Genomic DNA, 14416 nt, shown 5'->3' on the forward strand with positions numbered 1-14416 from the left:
GAGTTCGTTCCCTCCGTTACCTCGCTGAAGCGGATTTGTGATGGAAAATGATGCAAATGATAGCAACAGGAGGGTTTTTATGGGTAACTTGAGAGGTATTGAGAGTGGTTCAGGGGAGGAGAAGAGATGGGCGGCGACACATTTTGTTGCAATTAGGGTTTTATCTGAATGTCAATTGAAAGGGGAATTTTTTGAATTTGATTGTTTGACTATTTTGGTATTGATTCTAGATGTTATGGAATGTTTTTAATGTCATAAAGCTGGATGGATTGCCATATTTAGCTTCCACTGATGGGTACTCCGTATTCTTCCGGCGGTCACCAGCCTGATTGGTAAATTGGATTTTATTGCATTTAAATTTAGTAACGGACGAGATATAATTGGTAAGTTTTATCTGTTCATGATATTATCTTCTCATGCTAATTTTATCAGGATTTTTTTTTTTTTCAAAAATAGGCTCTTCAAAAGATAAAACTTCTCTGCCATCCACAGCAGTGATAGGATTTTCAAATGTCGTCCTTTTAACAAACTCGTTCTCAGAAGTTTGAGTTCAGATTTTAAAAATAAGAACTTTCATCGAAGAGGACCCATGTTATTTCTCTTGATTTCATAAAGAGCAGTACAATAATTACCATGGATGGCAAAGGAGTTTTATCTTTTGAAGAACTCCTTCTCAGAAGTTTGAGTTCTGATTTTTTTTTTTTTTAAATACAAACTTTCGTGAAAGAATAGCCATATTATTTCACTATGAAGGGCTGTACTACATTTACCCAGATAAAAAATTGATGATTTTTATCAAATGTCTATGTATATAATCAAAGCATTGGTATTGTGTATAATACAAACTTTGATACTACTTTTGAATGATGTCGACATCAAGCTCCATATGTTGCAGATTTTGGTACTTTCCAAATTCTCTCAAATCTGAGTTCTAATCTCATCACGTTTAGTAACGTTATTTTCATTATGTCATTGGTTGATATACTATTTTACTTCTTTTGTTATTGCATATAGTGCCATGTTTTTTGCTGGTTCTGGCTCTGGCAGATTAGTAACTGACTGTGTATTTCAAATTTCTTGTTCATTAGCTGCATTTGGAGCATATATTCAGCCTATGACATATTCTAATGAGATCGGATTGCATATGCTTATAAGTTGGGTGGTACTGGAAGCATCTGCTCAAGGTTATATTATGTTACTCCTCTATTTCCATATTATTCTGATGAGTACCTGACCTGCTGTCCTCAGTTGTTTCTTTTGTCTCCAGCTCCCAATGTGTAATCCTGCTGAGATTAATGTAAACAGTTGATATATATCAACTAAGCAAACACAGTGTATAAATGAATTCTGGCAACAGAGGTGCCAGTTCCCCTAGGCTGGAACCCCCTAAACCCCTTAATTCCCTTTTACTTTTTCCTTGATGATTTCCTCATCTTCTTCCTCTTCTTTATCAGCCAGCAGTTCCTTTCAAAAAGTGTTATACTCCCACTTTCCAGCCAAAAGCCCAATTCAAATGTATTATCTGCTTAGTTATCTTGCGAACAACCCAATTCAAATATATTATCTGTTTTGCTATTCTGCTACATGTGTGCACCTCCTGGCCTCAGCTTCAAGTGCCTCCACTTCAGCTTGCAGTGAAATTCCTCAGCTGCCCTTCCTTTGGTGTACCTTGGTGATCAAAGGTCTATCATATTTAGACCATGGACTTGTTTTCAGAGTCATGTTTCAGAGTGAATCTGGCTCCTTACCAGGTAGCAATTAATCATTTCAGACCTGAATATATTTCATCTTTTCAAATCTTCTTGTTCATGTTAGTCTTTATTAATAACTCACCATTCATGACACATTATGGTTTTGTTAGGTACTGCACTCAATGTGGGAATTCTCAAGCATATTCCTGGGAAGAACTTGTTCAACAAATCAACTGCCCCTGCAGTAATACTAGTGTGACTTCATTTTAATGCAATCTTTCCTGAAGGGAGACTTCAAGCCTGGAGGGTATTTTTCCAGGTCACAGGTTGTTCCAGGGCCCCTTTTGACAGGCCCTCTTCATAAGGCTACCTATATTACAGATATGTTAAATTTGGCTGAGCAAAGGGGATGGGTGGGTAATGACATGAACTGGAAAAACTTTTAAATCAGATGATAGATGAAAGTGCCAGATTACCAGTTGTATATACCAAATTGGCCAAAGAACATATATAATATCTTCTTTTCATTATTTTCTATCTTTCTAGTATCGAGTTGTTTGATGAATTTTCAGTCCCAGATGCCGACAAGATGAATTCTCCTTCCCTAGGTGCCATTATGAATTCTTTGATCATCTTCCATTTGGATTATCCGGGTACCATTCTAGCGTACTTGATTGGGAGTTGTAAGAAGGATATGCTGCTAGTAAGTCACACATTGCATCCGATTCAATGAAGACTGATTGACAAATTGTTCCATAACGCAACAGGATTGCCAAGGAACCACAAGAATGCCGCACATCTTTTCAACTTCTTCCGCGGCAATTTTTGCTCAGCAGAGGACTGCTCTTCGGAAATAATTCAACAATAGTTCATCTTTCATCTATGACATTACTGAAATAATTGGTTGTACATTGAAATACCATACTTATTATTCAACCAGAATCCATATTTATGAAAGCATAATAATACTCTTCCTATTGGCATATGAGGTTATAACTAATCAAACTTTTCAGAGCCTCGAATTTGCATTTTCATTAACAAATAGCACCCATAGTAGCAAGTAGTAAGCCATCAACCTCAGAATAATATTATCAAAAATGTTAACATAGGAATTGTTTAATTCATCCCTAATAAAAGGCGAGGAAAATGATCAGATTTAATCTGCAAAGAAGACATCAATTGCATGCTCATAAACCATACACCTATGGGAGATCCATGCATATGACACTATTTGCCCAAATCAATAGGCTACCACATCAAAATGAAGATCTTCAACACCATTCATCAAAATCGCAACATTCAATACTAATATGCCATCAAAAAAATGAAAAATCCCAATTAAGAAAATAAACGGTGCATTAAGAAATCCAATAACACAAAATACCACCTTTGATAGATATGAAACCTCCAAAACTTAACAGTAATCCCAAATTAGTCTTGCTAGATCATCAAAAATTTTAAAACCTCCTACACAATAATAATCAAGTTCTAAAAAGGCATTACAGCAGCAAATGGATGAAAACTAAACGACTATTCATGGGCGAAGAGGATTTCCGACTCCAAGCCCAGCAGCTGGGCGTGGTGCAGCTCCAGGAGCACCCTGAGCAGGCTTTGGCATATCATCCTGAAGAAATCAAACAAAGACATAGTTAGATCCTGCGAAAAAAGAATCATAATTCCATAGCAAAAAAGTAATTAGAAATAGGCGTTATAGCAGTAACATTTAGATACGATAATGCAATCACAAAGTTAGCTTTCCAATAGGCAAAGGTGCATGATTCAAGAAATACATCCTTGATTATAAGTACAAAATCAGGATTCTATATTAACAGATTTTCATTAAATTAGACTCCAAGCCTTAGTAAATCTAACTTAGAAACCCTAATAAAATAGAAGGCCCAATAAAACAAAACCATAAAACCAAAAAAATAAGAACGGAAAGTACCCTGCGTCTGATGAAACGCTTTGGTGGCTCACGGTTCCTGCGGTCCGTGCGAGAGCGAACCCTCACCACACGGGAGTGAATTGCACATGATACACAGTATTGCATCTTCGCATACAACTTAGGAAGCACATACCCTAAACGAAAACATTACCAAAAAAAAAAAAATCTAACATTATATAATCAAGACCAAAACAATACAAGGAATAGGGATTAGATCAGAAATCAGAATATTTACCGTCGTAGACACAGGCCTCCTGCACATCCCTAACGGCGGCTTGCTCCACGATGTTCCTCACCAGAAACCTCTTGATGGCCTTATCCTTCGGGCAGCACTTGCCGCAGTTTGAGCATCTCACAAAGTTGACGTGTCCACGCCCGTGCTTGTTACGCCCACCGTTTCTGCGCTTGAAAGTCTATCAAAAACCACATCATAAAACAAATTAATCGATGAAAATCGCACACAAATCCATTAATAATAATTACAAAACGCAAGTTTCACCCACCATTGTTGGTTGGGTTCGTGCTGCGGCGAGACCTGGCTCTCAGTTTTTCAGTGCCTTTAAAAACCCTATGATTTTAACTTTTTATATAGAAGAAGAGCCATAAATTTCTAATATTTTTAGTTACACCCCATATTTGTAATATCTATTTAACCACGTGCCTGTAAAAAATATTCTGTTAACCACATGAAAAACTAGAACACCTTGTATTCCTTTTCTATATTTAAATAAAGTTAAACAACAATTTAATCTTGATAATTAGTTTCCAATTAATTTATATTAATTTTATAATTAACATTTATCCAAAAAAAAAAAATGAATGAACACAATTAACTTGCATCGAAGATAATGCAATTTGATTAAACAAACATTTAAAATAATATGATTCAATTAGGTTACACTTGTTACATTGTTATTGGATCAAAATAGTATTTAAGATAGTACAATTCAAATTAGAATTATCCGAATCACACTATTATAAGTGCAATTTGAGTTGATCCCACCGTCCTCATGTTTAATCTAAGTGATATTACGTTTGGAAGTTTTACTTTAACTATTTGGAATGTACGGATCAAAGTTTTGATTTTTTTTTTTAACTGAGTATAGAAGTCTAAAAAATTAACTCTAACTTGGTGAAGGATGAGAAAATTATTTGCATTTGATGAAATTAGTGAAAAGCCCTAGTTTTGAAACTGAAAGTACAAGAATCAAAGTAGATTTAATCCGTTTTCATAACATTAAACCCGAGTTTAAACAAATTGAAATGATGAATGATGACTTTAAAAAAAACAGTGGAAGAGTCAAAAATAATTTAAAAAAAAAGATGAATTTGAAAAAGTATATTTGTTTAGAGAAAAAAAATTGATATAATGACATTAACAAACTCTCAAACTCGAATTGAACTGTCAAACTCAATGATTCAACTCGCATCCCTACCATAAAGGGTGGAACATCAATGAGGGAAACCCAGGTTGAAAAATGTTGTGTTGTTTTTTTTTTAATAAACTGAAAATACGAGTCTCTCAATTCCGGCGAAACTTTTATGATTATAGAAGAAGATTCAATAAAAACCAAGGAAAGAATTTCTATCCAAAGTTCATCCATAGAAGGCAATGCATCTTGACGAAGAATGCAAGCCTAGCATATCAGTCAACAGAAAGAACACAGGCCAAAATAAATTCAAAGCATAACCTCATGGTGTTAAGGGTAAAATATGATCAAAGGTGTCGTTAACAGAAAGTTACAAAACAAAGCATAATGTTCAACATTGTATGGTTCTCATACATGGATACACAACTAACACTCGGTGCAGAGATGCAAGGGGGCCTCTATATCTGTCGCAATATTTTATTTATTTTGAAGTCGACAGCTCAAACCAATCTTAAATAAACTGCCCGTTGCTCAAGGGCATTCTTTCTCATACACATCATTGGCATACTTCCAGTTGATCACTTCCCAAATGTTTTTCAAATAATCCGGTCTCACATTCTTGTACTGCAGCAAGAAGAAAAAGTAAACTGCATGAGATACAAGAATATAACAGCAACAAGCCTTCATAACTGGATGGAAAAACTCCTATGATGACACTAAACTCATACACTGAGAGCTTTTAAAAAGTTAGGAGAACGATGAATTTCTAGCCAATAGTAACTAACAAATCTAATGCTATATTGAACTTGCGCTAAACTGATGCACAGAAAACAATCCTAATTTCCTAGTTTTCTCTGTGAAGGCTCCGAAATTACATATCTACAATCTATGTCATCAATGCAAGCGATAATAAAGCAATCACTTCTCTGTCAAGACTACCCTGAAAAACCAGGGACTATTTTCAAACATAATAAAGCAGCCAAAGTTGTGCTACTGCTGCTTTAGAGAACCAATGACTTGAAATTTACCTGTAAATAGTATGCATGCTCCCAAACATCTATGCCAAGCAAAGGAACCAAACTTGGGCCTTTAGTTACCAGTGGATCCTGCAGAAGAATTCCAAAACTTACTGAGTCTTAAAACATAATGACATTATCAATTAGAGATCATCCAGACAATAAAAAAATTTTGGGTTATGGCTACAAAAGAGTTTATAGATTACATCGATAAGAATGTTTGTCACTCATGCCACCAGCAAATTTTCACAACTCCTAACACTTTTATATCTTGAGAAGCTACAAGATTCTTCATTTACCTGATTTGCAGTGGTTTCAACCACAAGCTTCTTTGACTCCTTGTCCACACCAAGCCACTGCCATGTGCCAAAACATGACATGGTAGGAATCAGATAAAATATACAAAGATAGCACTGCCTGACTCATCACGCAAAAACCAAGCATATAAATATGGAAAAGGCCTTGTTGGATATTTACCAACCGAAAAACTTACCACCCATCCAGAGCCCTGTAAAGCTGCACCCTCAGCAGTCATCTTTTGTATCAACGCCTCCAAAGAGCCATAATTTGTGTCAATTGCCCAACCAAGGGAACCCTTTGGTGGCTCCCCGCCTCCTTCCTGCCATAGCAACATGTTTAGAAGCATTGAATAACTCATTCAAATAAAAAGACCCACAAAAACTTTAAGTATAACTTACATTAATAGGAGTCAGATTCTTCCAGAAAATTGAGTGGTTGACATGACCTGCATGAGATATACCCATTGGATAAATTAAAGTAGACAATTGACACAAAACAATACTGCTTATAGTCAATGAAAACCATAACAAAATTAATCTTAGGATGTATTGTTCTTTATTTTAACAAGTTCCACTACACTCACATAACACTACCCATATGGATTTTCTGAAGCAGAAACAACAAAACACTATTTTTCTCAAGCTAAACAAAACACAAACAGAAGTAATATAGTCTCAAGTCTCTTATTAAGTAAGCTTTCTGTGAAAATGCTACAAACTTTGATCATAAATCAGAACATTACAGTTGGCATGAAGTCAAACTGAGTTAATTCCCGATCAATTGTACTTCTTACACTAATCTCAGAACAATAACTCATCATCCTAAAATTTAAACTAAGAATAGTCCTACAATCAACTCCACCAATATCAACCTACAAAATTTCAAAATACATATCATTATATTGCAACCCTATAGTAATAAAAAAACCAAATTTATCCCAATACTGTTACCGTCATCCATTTTCGCAAGATAAATTAATTTCTTCCAACTTAACTTCAAATCAAAATTCATATAAAAGTAAAACTCGCTTCAACTCAACTACATCTTCAACTGAACAAAGAATACGAGTCAAGAAAAAGTAAAACCTTCAACTCATTTACTAATAAAGAAATAATCATTTCCGATTCTATTCTTATCATTTCATTTCGAGAAAAGAGAACCATCAAACAACTAAAACAACGAATAGAAAGAACTTAGATCAGACCTCCGCCGTTGAACTTGATGGCACTTTGCAACTTGACAATAGTAGAAGCGTCGCCTTTGTTCATGGCTTGGTCGAGCTGCTCAAGTGCCTTGTTGTAATTAGTAATGTAAGTCTGGTGGTGCTTCTGGTGATGCAACTGCATAATCTCACCGCTAATCGCTGGCTCCAAAGCGCCATAATCATAGGGAAGATCGGGCAACGTGAAGGTCTGAAGTCCACGGACGTGCGACATCAATCCAAGGCGGACGGATTCGGTTAGGGTTTTCCTGGTCACGTGAGTGAGAAGTGCCATCGCGAAAGAGAGGCGGCGAGTTCTAGAGATTATCCGAAGGATAGAAAACGAAGTGAAAATTCTTAGTTAATTTATACTGGATTAAGCGGCGGTAATCAGGGTGCCACCACAGCACCATGACGTGTGGCGGTATCGAAATTCTGTGTGTTGGACTTGAATTATCTTCATTTCTATACCGGGGGAGTTCCGGTATTTAGAATGTGTTCGATCGGGCTTTTTAATTAGACACTTCTAATTTTAATTTGATTTAAAATAGAATTATAAGTCAAAGAAAGACTACCCAATTTATTGTGGAAGTTTCTCTAATAAAAATTGTATTCATTTTTTAGGTTCATGGTTTTAAGTCTTAGGTTTATAGTTTACGGATGATGATTTAAGATTTAGGAATTGCATGTTTGGTACACATATTTTACGCTGTGAGTTTTATGGTTTATAGTTTAAAGTTAAAGATTTAGGATTTATAAAATAAGATTTATTGTTTATGATTTACAGTTTAGAAAGCCTATAGCTTATTATCAGGAGTTTAAGTTTTGAGTTTATGATTTATGGTTCACAATTTTTAGTTTTAAGGTTTATGGTTCATAATTTACAGTTTAGGGTCTAAAGCTTGAAATTTTAAGGTTTCAGGTTTAAGGTTTCATGGTTCATAATTTACGGTTTATAATTTGAGTTTATGTTTACGATTTATGATTCATGATTTTTTAACTTAAGGTTTATGATTTTGGAGTTTTAAAGTTTAGGTTTCATGATTCATTATTAAGGGTTAGTGGTTTACGATTTTGGTTTATAGTTTAAAATGTTTAGTTTAAGATTTAAGGTTTATGATTTTAGAGTTTAATGTTTAATAGTTTGAGGTTTAGGGTTTTATAATTTACGATTTATGGTTCACGATTTCAGTTTATGTATACGATTCATGATTCACAATCATTGGTTTAGAGTTTATGGTTCATAGTTTGAATTTAGGGGTTTAGAATTTGGATATATGGTTTACGATTTATAATTTAAGATTTATAGTTAGGGGTTTATGGTTCACAATTTTGGATTATGGTTTATTGTTTAGGATTTATCATTTACAGTTTAGGGTTTATGGTTGATGTTTGAGAGTTTAGAGTTTGGGTTTATGGTTTATGATTTATAATTCACAGTATAAAGTTAGAGATTTAGGGTTAATTATAACACCTTTAGATTCACTCAGGGGGTATTTTTGTCCTTTTCTTAGATTAGATTCGAATTCAAAATGTGTAAAGTTGAAATTGAAATTAGAGTTTTTATTTTGGTTTAATGTATAACCGTGCTATGTGAATGCACGCTTGTACATAGATCACCTCGTGAACAACCCATGCGGGATGCCATGTCAGCCAAAAGTGGGAAAATGTATGCTCATACACCTTGAGGATGTCTGATCGTACATTGTGTTTTATTAGGAATTATATATAAAGAAGAATTCCAAATTAGAGTAGGATTTCAAAAGAGTAATGTTATGTGCATAATTTTGTATATAAACAACAAAGTGTTATCATGTGATTGGATAATTAAAATTAAAGATAAAATAACACTCAATCACATAATGACACATCGTTATTTATCCATATAGTTTTATTCGTTTGTAAATGTATATATTGTCGTCCCCGACCTTAAACCCTAATTTTCTCCTTTTTTATTCACTTAAACAAAGAGAAAAACAATTTGGGAGAATGGATAGACATTCAACCGTTGGACTAGTGATATTCGACATGTGAAGATTTCCAACGACCAAGAAAGAGGAAAGAACTGACTCCAAACTCTGCTTGCTTGACATCTAGCTAAGTGGGAGTTGATTCTTTTGTTCTCTTGAATTGTATGATGGCCTTTGTTGATAGAATTCTTGATGGATGTTTTGGATTTATAATTATTTGGCTACATGAGTTGTGTAGAAAGATTTTGCTTAGTTGGATGAAAGAACTGATAAGAAGGCGGTAGAGACTTATTTTTGTAATTTGGATTGTTGTATATGTATGAGCAACTTAAAATTTTGATAATCGAGTGAATTAGACCATGAATAACCAAAATTTTCATTTTCAAGGATATGTGTGTACAACCATTTGAATATTAGAATAAACACAATGTAAACCTATGCACTCTGATGCGTATGTTTGTATATTGCTTCTCAAGAATTTGAAGTGTTAGCAAATAGATGTGCAATGAGCATGCACAAATGTCCATGGGTGAAGCCTGATTTATCAGGTCATATAAGCCTATACATCGAGCAAGTACTATCATGCATGATTGATTAGGGTTATGGAATTATTATGATAAAGGAAGAAAAAGTTGAATAACCAAGGAGATGTATGCCCATGCACCTAGGGAATGTATAGGCGTGCATCACCCCTTTATGCATGTACTCCCATTAAAGTAATAGGCATGAACGCACATGCAATCTTGATGAAGTATGCTTGTACATGGTCAAGTATACAACCAAACCTAAAGGAAAATGAACGCTCGTGACTTAGTTATATATAAACCATACACAAATGATTTTGATTTCATTATTAAATGATTTTGATTAAAAATTAAGGCCCATAGAGGTGTTAATATGTGCCTTAGAGATGAGATATGAGTTGGATATATAGAGATAATTGATAAACCCAAATAGAGATAGAATAAGTCAGATTGATGTTTGAGAGAGTTTTGAGTGACTAAGAATCGATAGAAATTCGATTATTTTAAGAGATATGATATAAGTCGAAACCCATGAGACATAGAATATGAAATGACACTGAATTAAATCTGATTATAATACTTGAACAAAATGACATAAATATTAATGTTTTATTAAAATTAACGATCAACTTTGACAAATTAATAGGAAATTAGCTCTTTCAAAATTAAAAAGCGAAAATCTGTCATTTTATCAAACATTATGTGAGAAACAGTTATTTAGCCTAACATATATCCCTTCTTTGTAAAATATCATTACCTGTGCAACCTCAAATATTAAACACCTCCAATTTTGTTAAGCCAAAATAAAATTATATTTTAGTACGCATCAGGACCACCCTGATTTATTATATTTTTTTCTCTTAATTTAAAAATCTAACGATTCTTTTTATCCAAAATTTAAAAAAGTTATAATTTTTTCTTAAGATTTTTTCCCCTCCTCTCCAATGATCATCTCATTTCCTATCATTGGCATTCTCTCTCTCTCTCAGTCTCTTTTGTTGTCCTCTCATATTGTCTTCATCATAAATTATCTATGATAAAGATAATGAATCGTTTACATCTAAGAGATAAAAACCATTAGATTGTTGTCTAACGAGGGTTTAAACAGGGTTATCAAAGTTTTCATAGATGTTGGAAAGTTGGGAATAAGTAGACAATTGGGGTAATTCTTCGCAGTGATGGTTGGAAATGCAGGGATAAACAAAATTACTGTATCAATAGAGAACTGGCCGGGAGAAGAAGTTCCATTGGCGACCTTTTCAAATGGTTCTGGACAATCAAGGTGAAACTTCCTGTACGTCCCTAAAAGTTTATTGATTTTTTCGAAACACAAGAAGTTTAAAAAGTATCATAAACACCCCTGGTTTAGATATTATTGCAATTAAATTTGCAACAGTAGTCGACGTCTCCTCCTACCTTTAACAGTAGGAACTGGCAGATCTAGAATTTATAAAATCCATAATATTATTATTTTTTATCTTTTATAATTAGCCATGGATAATTCAGAACGCGATGGAGGAGCGGCAGCTCCTAGTAGTTCGTCGGCTCCACCTCCTTCCACTTTTAAGCTGTTTAACCGAAGATGCTCTGTTCACCAATTCATGGGAGGCGGAAAAAGTAATTCTCTTTATTTTTTCCTATTTATTATTGTTGTTTTTCATTATTTCTTCTAATTTCTCTGGCTATTCTCTTTGGATTTTCTCCTGAATTAGACGATGTAGTTTCCGTGATTCCTGTTGGATGCTAGGAGCATTTGCCTCCAAAATGTTAGCTAAATAGATTGGGAACGCCATCTGAATTGCTCGAAAATTTTTTACTGTACTTCTTATTGAATTTGAAATTAATTATGGGAGTAACGAATATGAAAACCTTTTTCCCTTGATAAATTTTGTTACTCTTTGATGAAAACAGTTGAAAATGTTTGTTCTGTTCTGAGGTTTGCGCTGTTTTTCCTTTGAAATTTTTGTCGAGGTAAAGATAATCCGGAATTTGTCTCCTGTGGAAACTAAGGGTCAGCTGAAAGATAATGGTTGAAAGCTTACTGTGCGAGGCACTTAAGAGCTTTAATTCGAATAAAGACAATAACAAGCTGAGCTTTATTGTATTTGATTTTGTTTCATTTTTTGTTGATGATTAATTGATGAAATTTTGGTTATTGTTTTCATTAGCTGCGGATATACTCTTGTGGAAGCGGTGGCGTATTTCATTTGGTATTATTGTTGTAGCAACTGTTGCATGGCTGATATTCGAGCAGTCTGGATTACCGTTATTGTTGATTTGTTCAGATGTTCTATTGTTGTTGATTGTAGTGTCTTTTGTTCGTGCCAACATTGCTGCTTATATAGATAAGTATGCTTAATTTGGATTACTTGCTTCTGTTCTAACTTTACTTTCTGTAATTACTTGAACCCTTTCTGATGATGATTGTCATCTTTTTCACGCAGACAACTACAGACATTACCGGAGTTAGAATTATCAGAGGAAATGGTTAACAATGCTGCAGCTTCATTTCGTGTTAAAATAAATAATATGCTGTACATGGCTCATGATATCACAGTTGGCAAGGATTTTAGACTGTTTTTCCAGGTCTGTGTATATTTACTTTGTAAGGATAACAAAACTACATTTTGTTGGAGTGTCAGAAAATTCTGGTGAAGCAGCATTGTCTGGCACTAGAGTTTTATTTTTTAAAATTCATTTGTTAACACACATCAGACATCACATTCATCAAAAAGTAAGTGGGAAGATAGAGATAAAAGCAAAAAAAAAAGGCATAGAAGATTTCAGTGTGATTGCCTATGAGCTAAAATTTCCCCATCCTATTTTGGTTGAGGCTAGTTAAGTTGTGATGTGTTTTAGCTGACAATGAGGAAAATTGTTCTGCGAGCTAAGGTTTGATTGGGTAGAGTTAATTAAGAGAAGGGCAGGTAGGAGTCCCACCAAAAGTTAGGGTACATTGTTCAATTTTCTTCCAGTATCAGCATCTGGTGTTGTGAACTTGCAAAGAAATATGTGAAATGTTATATATGGGGTTCCAATTCAGGGTTTTGGCTATTAGAAAACAGTGCTTGGATGAGTTCCACTGAAATTTCAATCATTTCTCATAGTTGTTCATTGATGCTGACTGATTAAAATAGTTTATGATCTTGCCAATCTTTTGTCAACTTGATAGATGGTGGTCTGTCTCTGGCTTCTGAGTGTCATTGGTAGCTACTTCTCTCTCTTCACTCTAGCCTATATTGGTACGTATATGCGTTTATTTACTCCTGTTCTTTTGATTTTTCATATTTAATCATTTGAAAATGGTTTCTATTGAATTTCAATGGATTGTTTTGCAAAAGTTCATTGCAATTCTTTCCTTTGTTGAGATAGGAATTAGTCTCATAGCCCAACATTGCAAATATTCATGGAACCTACTGGCTTTTTTCAAAAACATAGCATTTTTGCAATCCTGCTTTAGAACATTCTTCAAACATTTATTTTTGAATTAATAGAGGTGGCATTGTATCAATTGATTTCCCTGAATGACTGATTGAAAGCCAATTGAATATAATATTATTTACGAAAGTGCTGATATTTTGGTGACAGGAACTATCTTAACCATTACTGTTCCAGCTTTATACAGTAGATATGAAGAACATGTGGATAGATTCTGTGGGTTGATCTGCAACAAGTTAAGTCAGCAGTATAAGATAGTGGATGACAATGTTATTAGCAGAATTCCAGAGGCTTTATCAAAGGAAAAAGATACATAATGTTTATATTTTTATCTTGAAGCAAGAATTGAAACTTGTACTGCTCATGAGTGAATCCATTATCATAAAAGTTGAGCTTTGGAGAAGCGGAAAATGACATAAAGTTCTCGGAAGTGTTTCTTCTCTCTGACGAATGGTAGATTGGTTTAAAATTTGTCTCTTAAGTCATTTGTTGTGTGTTTCATCTTCACTGGGCCAGAACTTTGAAATGTCCCTAGCTCCTGTTTGGAAACTTGAATGTGTAAAGTCCTGCATTACCTCCCACCCTCTGGTCTTAGAAGTTAGCGCACGGTGTTTGTAAATGCACAGAAATGCAATTTCGAAGCTTGGCTGTGAAGCCTCCAACCGTTATTAGTTATTCGGTATAGAAAAAACAACTGGAGATGGTGTAAATTATGGAGTCCTCTTGGTGTACTTGAGGAGCCTGAAAATGCAGAATATCTTTTATTTATCTGGCTGTTACTTTTCTTTACTGATTATGCTAATTGGCTGATTAAATGAAGAATAGGTCATGGAAAGAAATGGCTCTTTAGTAATGTTTCATTCATAGTTGTCAAATGCGTCAAATGCGTCAAATGCGTGCTTAGGCATGCCTAGGCGAGGCTTTGCGCATGCATGTGAAACTTTTATCAGTTATGTTATGA

General features: G+C 34.4%; 3 protein-coding genes and 1 long non-coding RNA gene across 7 annotated transcripts; 2 read left to right on the forward strand and 2 right to left on the reverse strand.

Moving 5' to 3' along the window:
- The first annotated feature begins 300 nt into the window (after positions 1 to 300).
- LOC123228205 lies at positions 301 to 2228 on the forward strand. Of its 3 annotated transcripts, none has more exons than XR_006504643.1 (3): positions 301 to 383; positions 1089 to 1751; positions 1862 to 2228. It is a non-coding gene; the product is annotated as an uncharacterized LOC123228205 (long non-coding RNA). The 3 variants fall into 3 exon arrangements; XR_006504642.1 differs by lacking the exon at positions 301 to 383 and having other exon boundaries at positions 599 to 1184; positions 1268 to 1751; XR_006504641.1 differs by lacking the exon at positions 301 to 383 and having other exon boundaries at positions 599 to 1751.
- An 834-nt stretch (positions 2229 to 3062) lies between these two features.
- Positions 3063 to 4262, reverse strand: LOC123228204 (40S ribosomal protein S26-3-like). Its single transcript, XM_044653511.1, has 4 exons — positions 4140 to 4262; positions 3872 to 4049; positions 3637 to 3770; positions 3063 to 3315 (listed from the first exon to the last, which is right to left on the reverse strand). Exons 1-4 carry the CDS (start codon positions 4140 to 4142, stop codon positions 3226 to 3228), a joined length of 405 nt encoding a protein of 134 aa, XP_044509446.1. The 5' UTR covers positions 4143 to 4262; the 3' UTR covers positions 3063 to 3225.
- A 1048-nt stretch (positions 4263 to 5310) lies between these two features.
- Positions 5311 to 8014, reverse strand: LOC123228203 (superoxide dismutase [Mn], mitochondrial-like). Its single transcript, XM_044653510.1, has 6 exons — positions 7527 to 8014; positions 6721 to 6767; positions 6516 to 6641; positions 6322 to 6378; positions 6035 to 6112; positions 5311 to 5630 (listed from the first exon to the last, which is right to left on the reverse strand). The coding sequence occupies exons 1-6, from the start codon at positions 7816 to 7818 to the stop codon at positions 5538 to 5540; spliced, it is 693 nt and encodes a 230-aa protein (XP_044509445.1). The 5' UTR covers positions 7819 to 8014; the 3' UTR covers positions 5311 to 5537.
- A 3432-nt stretch (positions 8015 to 11446) lies between these two features.
- LOC123227418 (reticulon-like protein B16) lies at positions 11447 to 14223 on the forward strand. 2 transcript variants are annotated; one of them, XM_044652209.1, is made up of 5 exons: positions 11447 to 11634; positions 12186 to 12366; positions 12462 to 12603; positions 13190 to 13259; positions 13606 to 14223. In XM_044652209.1, exons 1-5 carry the CDS (start codon positions 11511 to 11513, stop codon positions 13770 to 13772), a joined length of 684 nt encoding a protein of 227 aa, XP_044508144.1. In that variant the 5' UTR covers positions 11447 to 11510; the 3' UTR covers positions 13773 to 14223. The 2 variants fall into 2 exon arrangements, with proteins under 2 accessions (XP_044508144.1, XP_044508145.1); XM_044652210.1 differs by having other exon boundaries at positions 11448 to 11634; positions 12186 to 12362; positions 12458 to 12603.
- Positions 14224 to 14416: the final 193 nt, after the last annotated feature.

Source organism: Mangifera indica, chromosome 10, assembly GCF_011075055.1.
Source record: "Mangifera indica cultivar Alphonso chromosome 10, CATAS_Mindica_2.1, whole genome shotgun sequence".
Classification (NCBI taxonomy): Eukaryota; Viridiplantae; Streptophyta; class Magnoliopsida; order Sapindales; family Anacardiaceae; genus Mangifera; species Mangifera indica.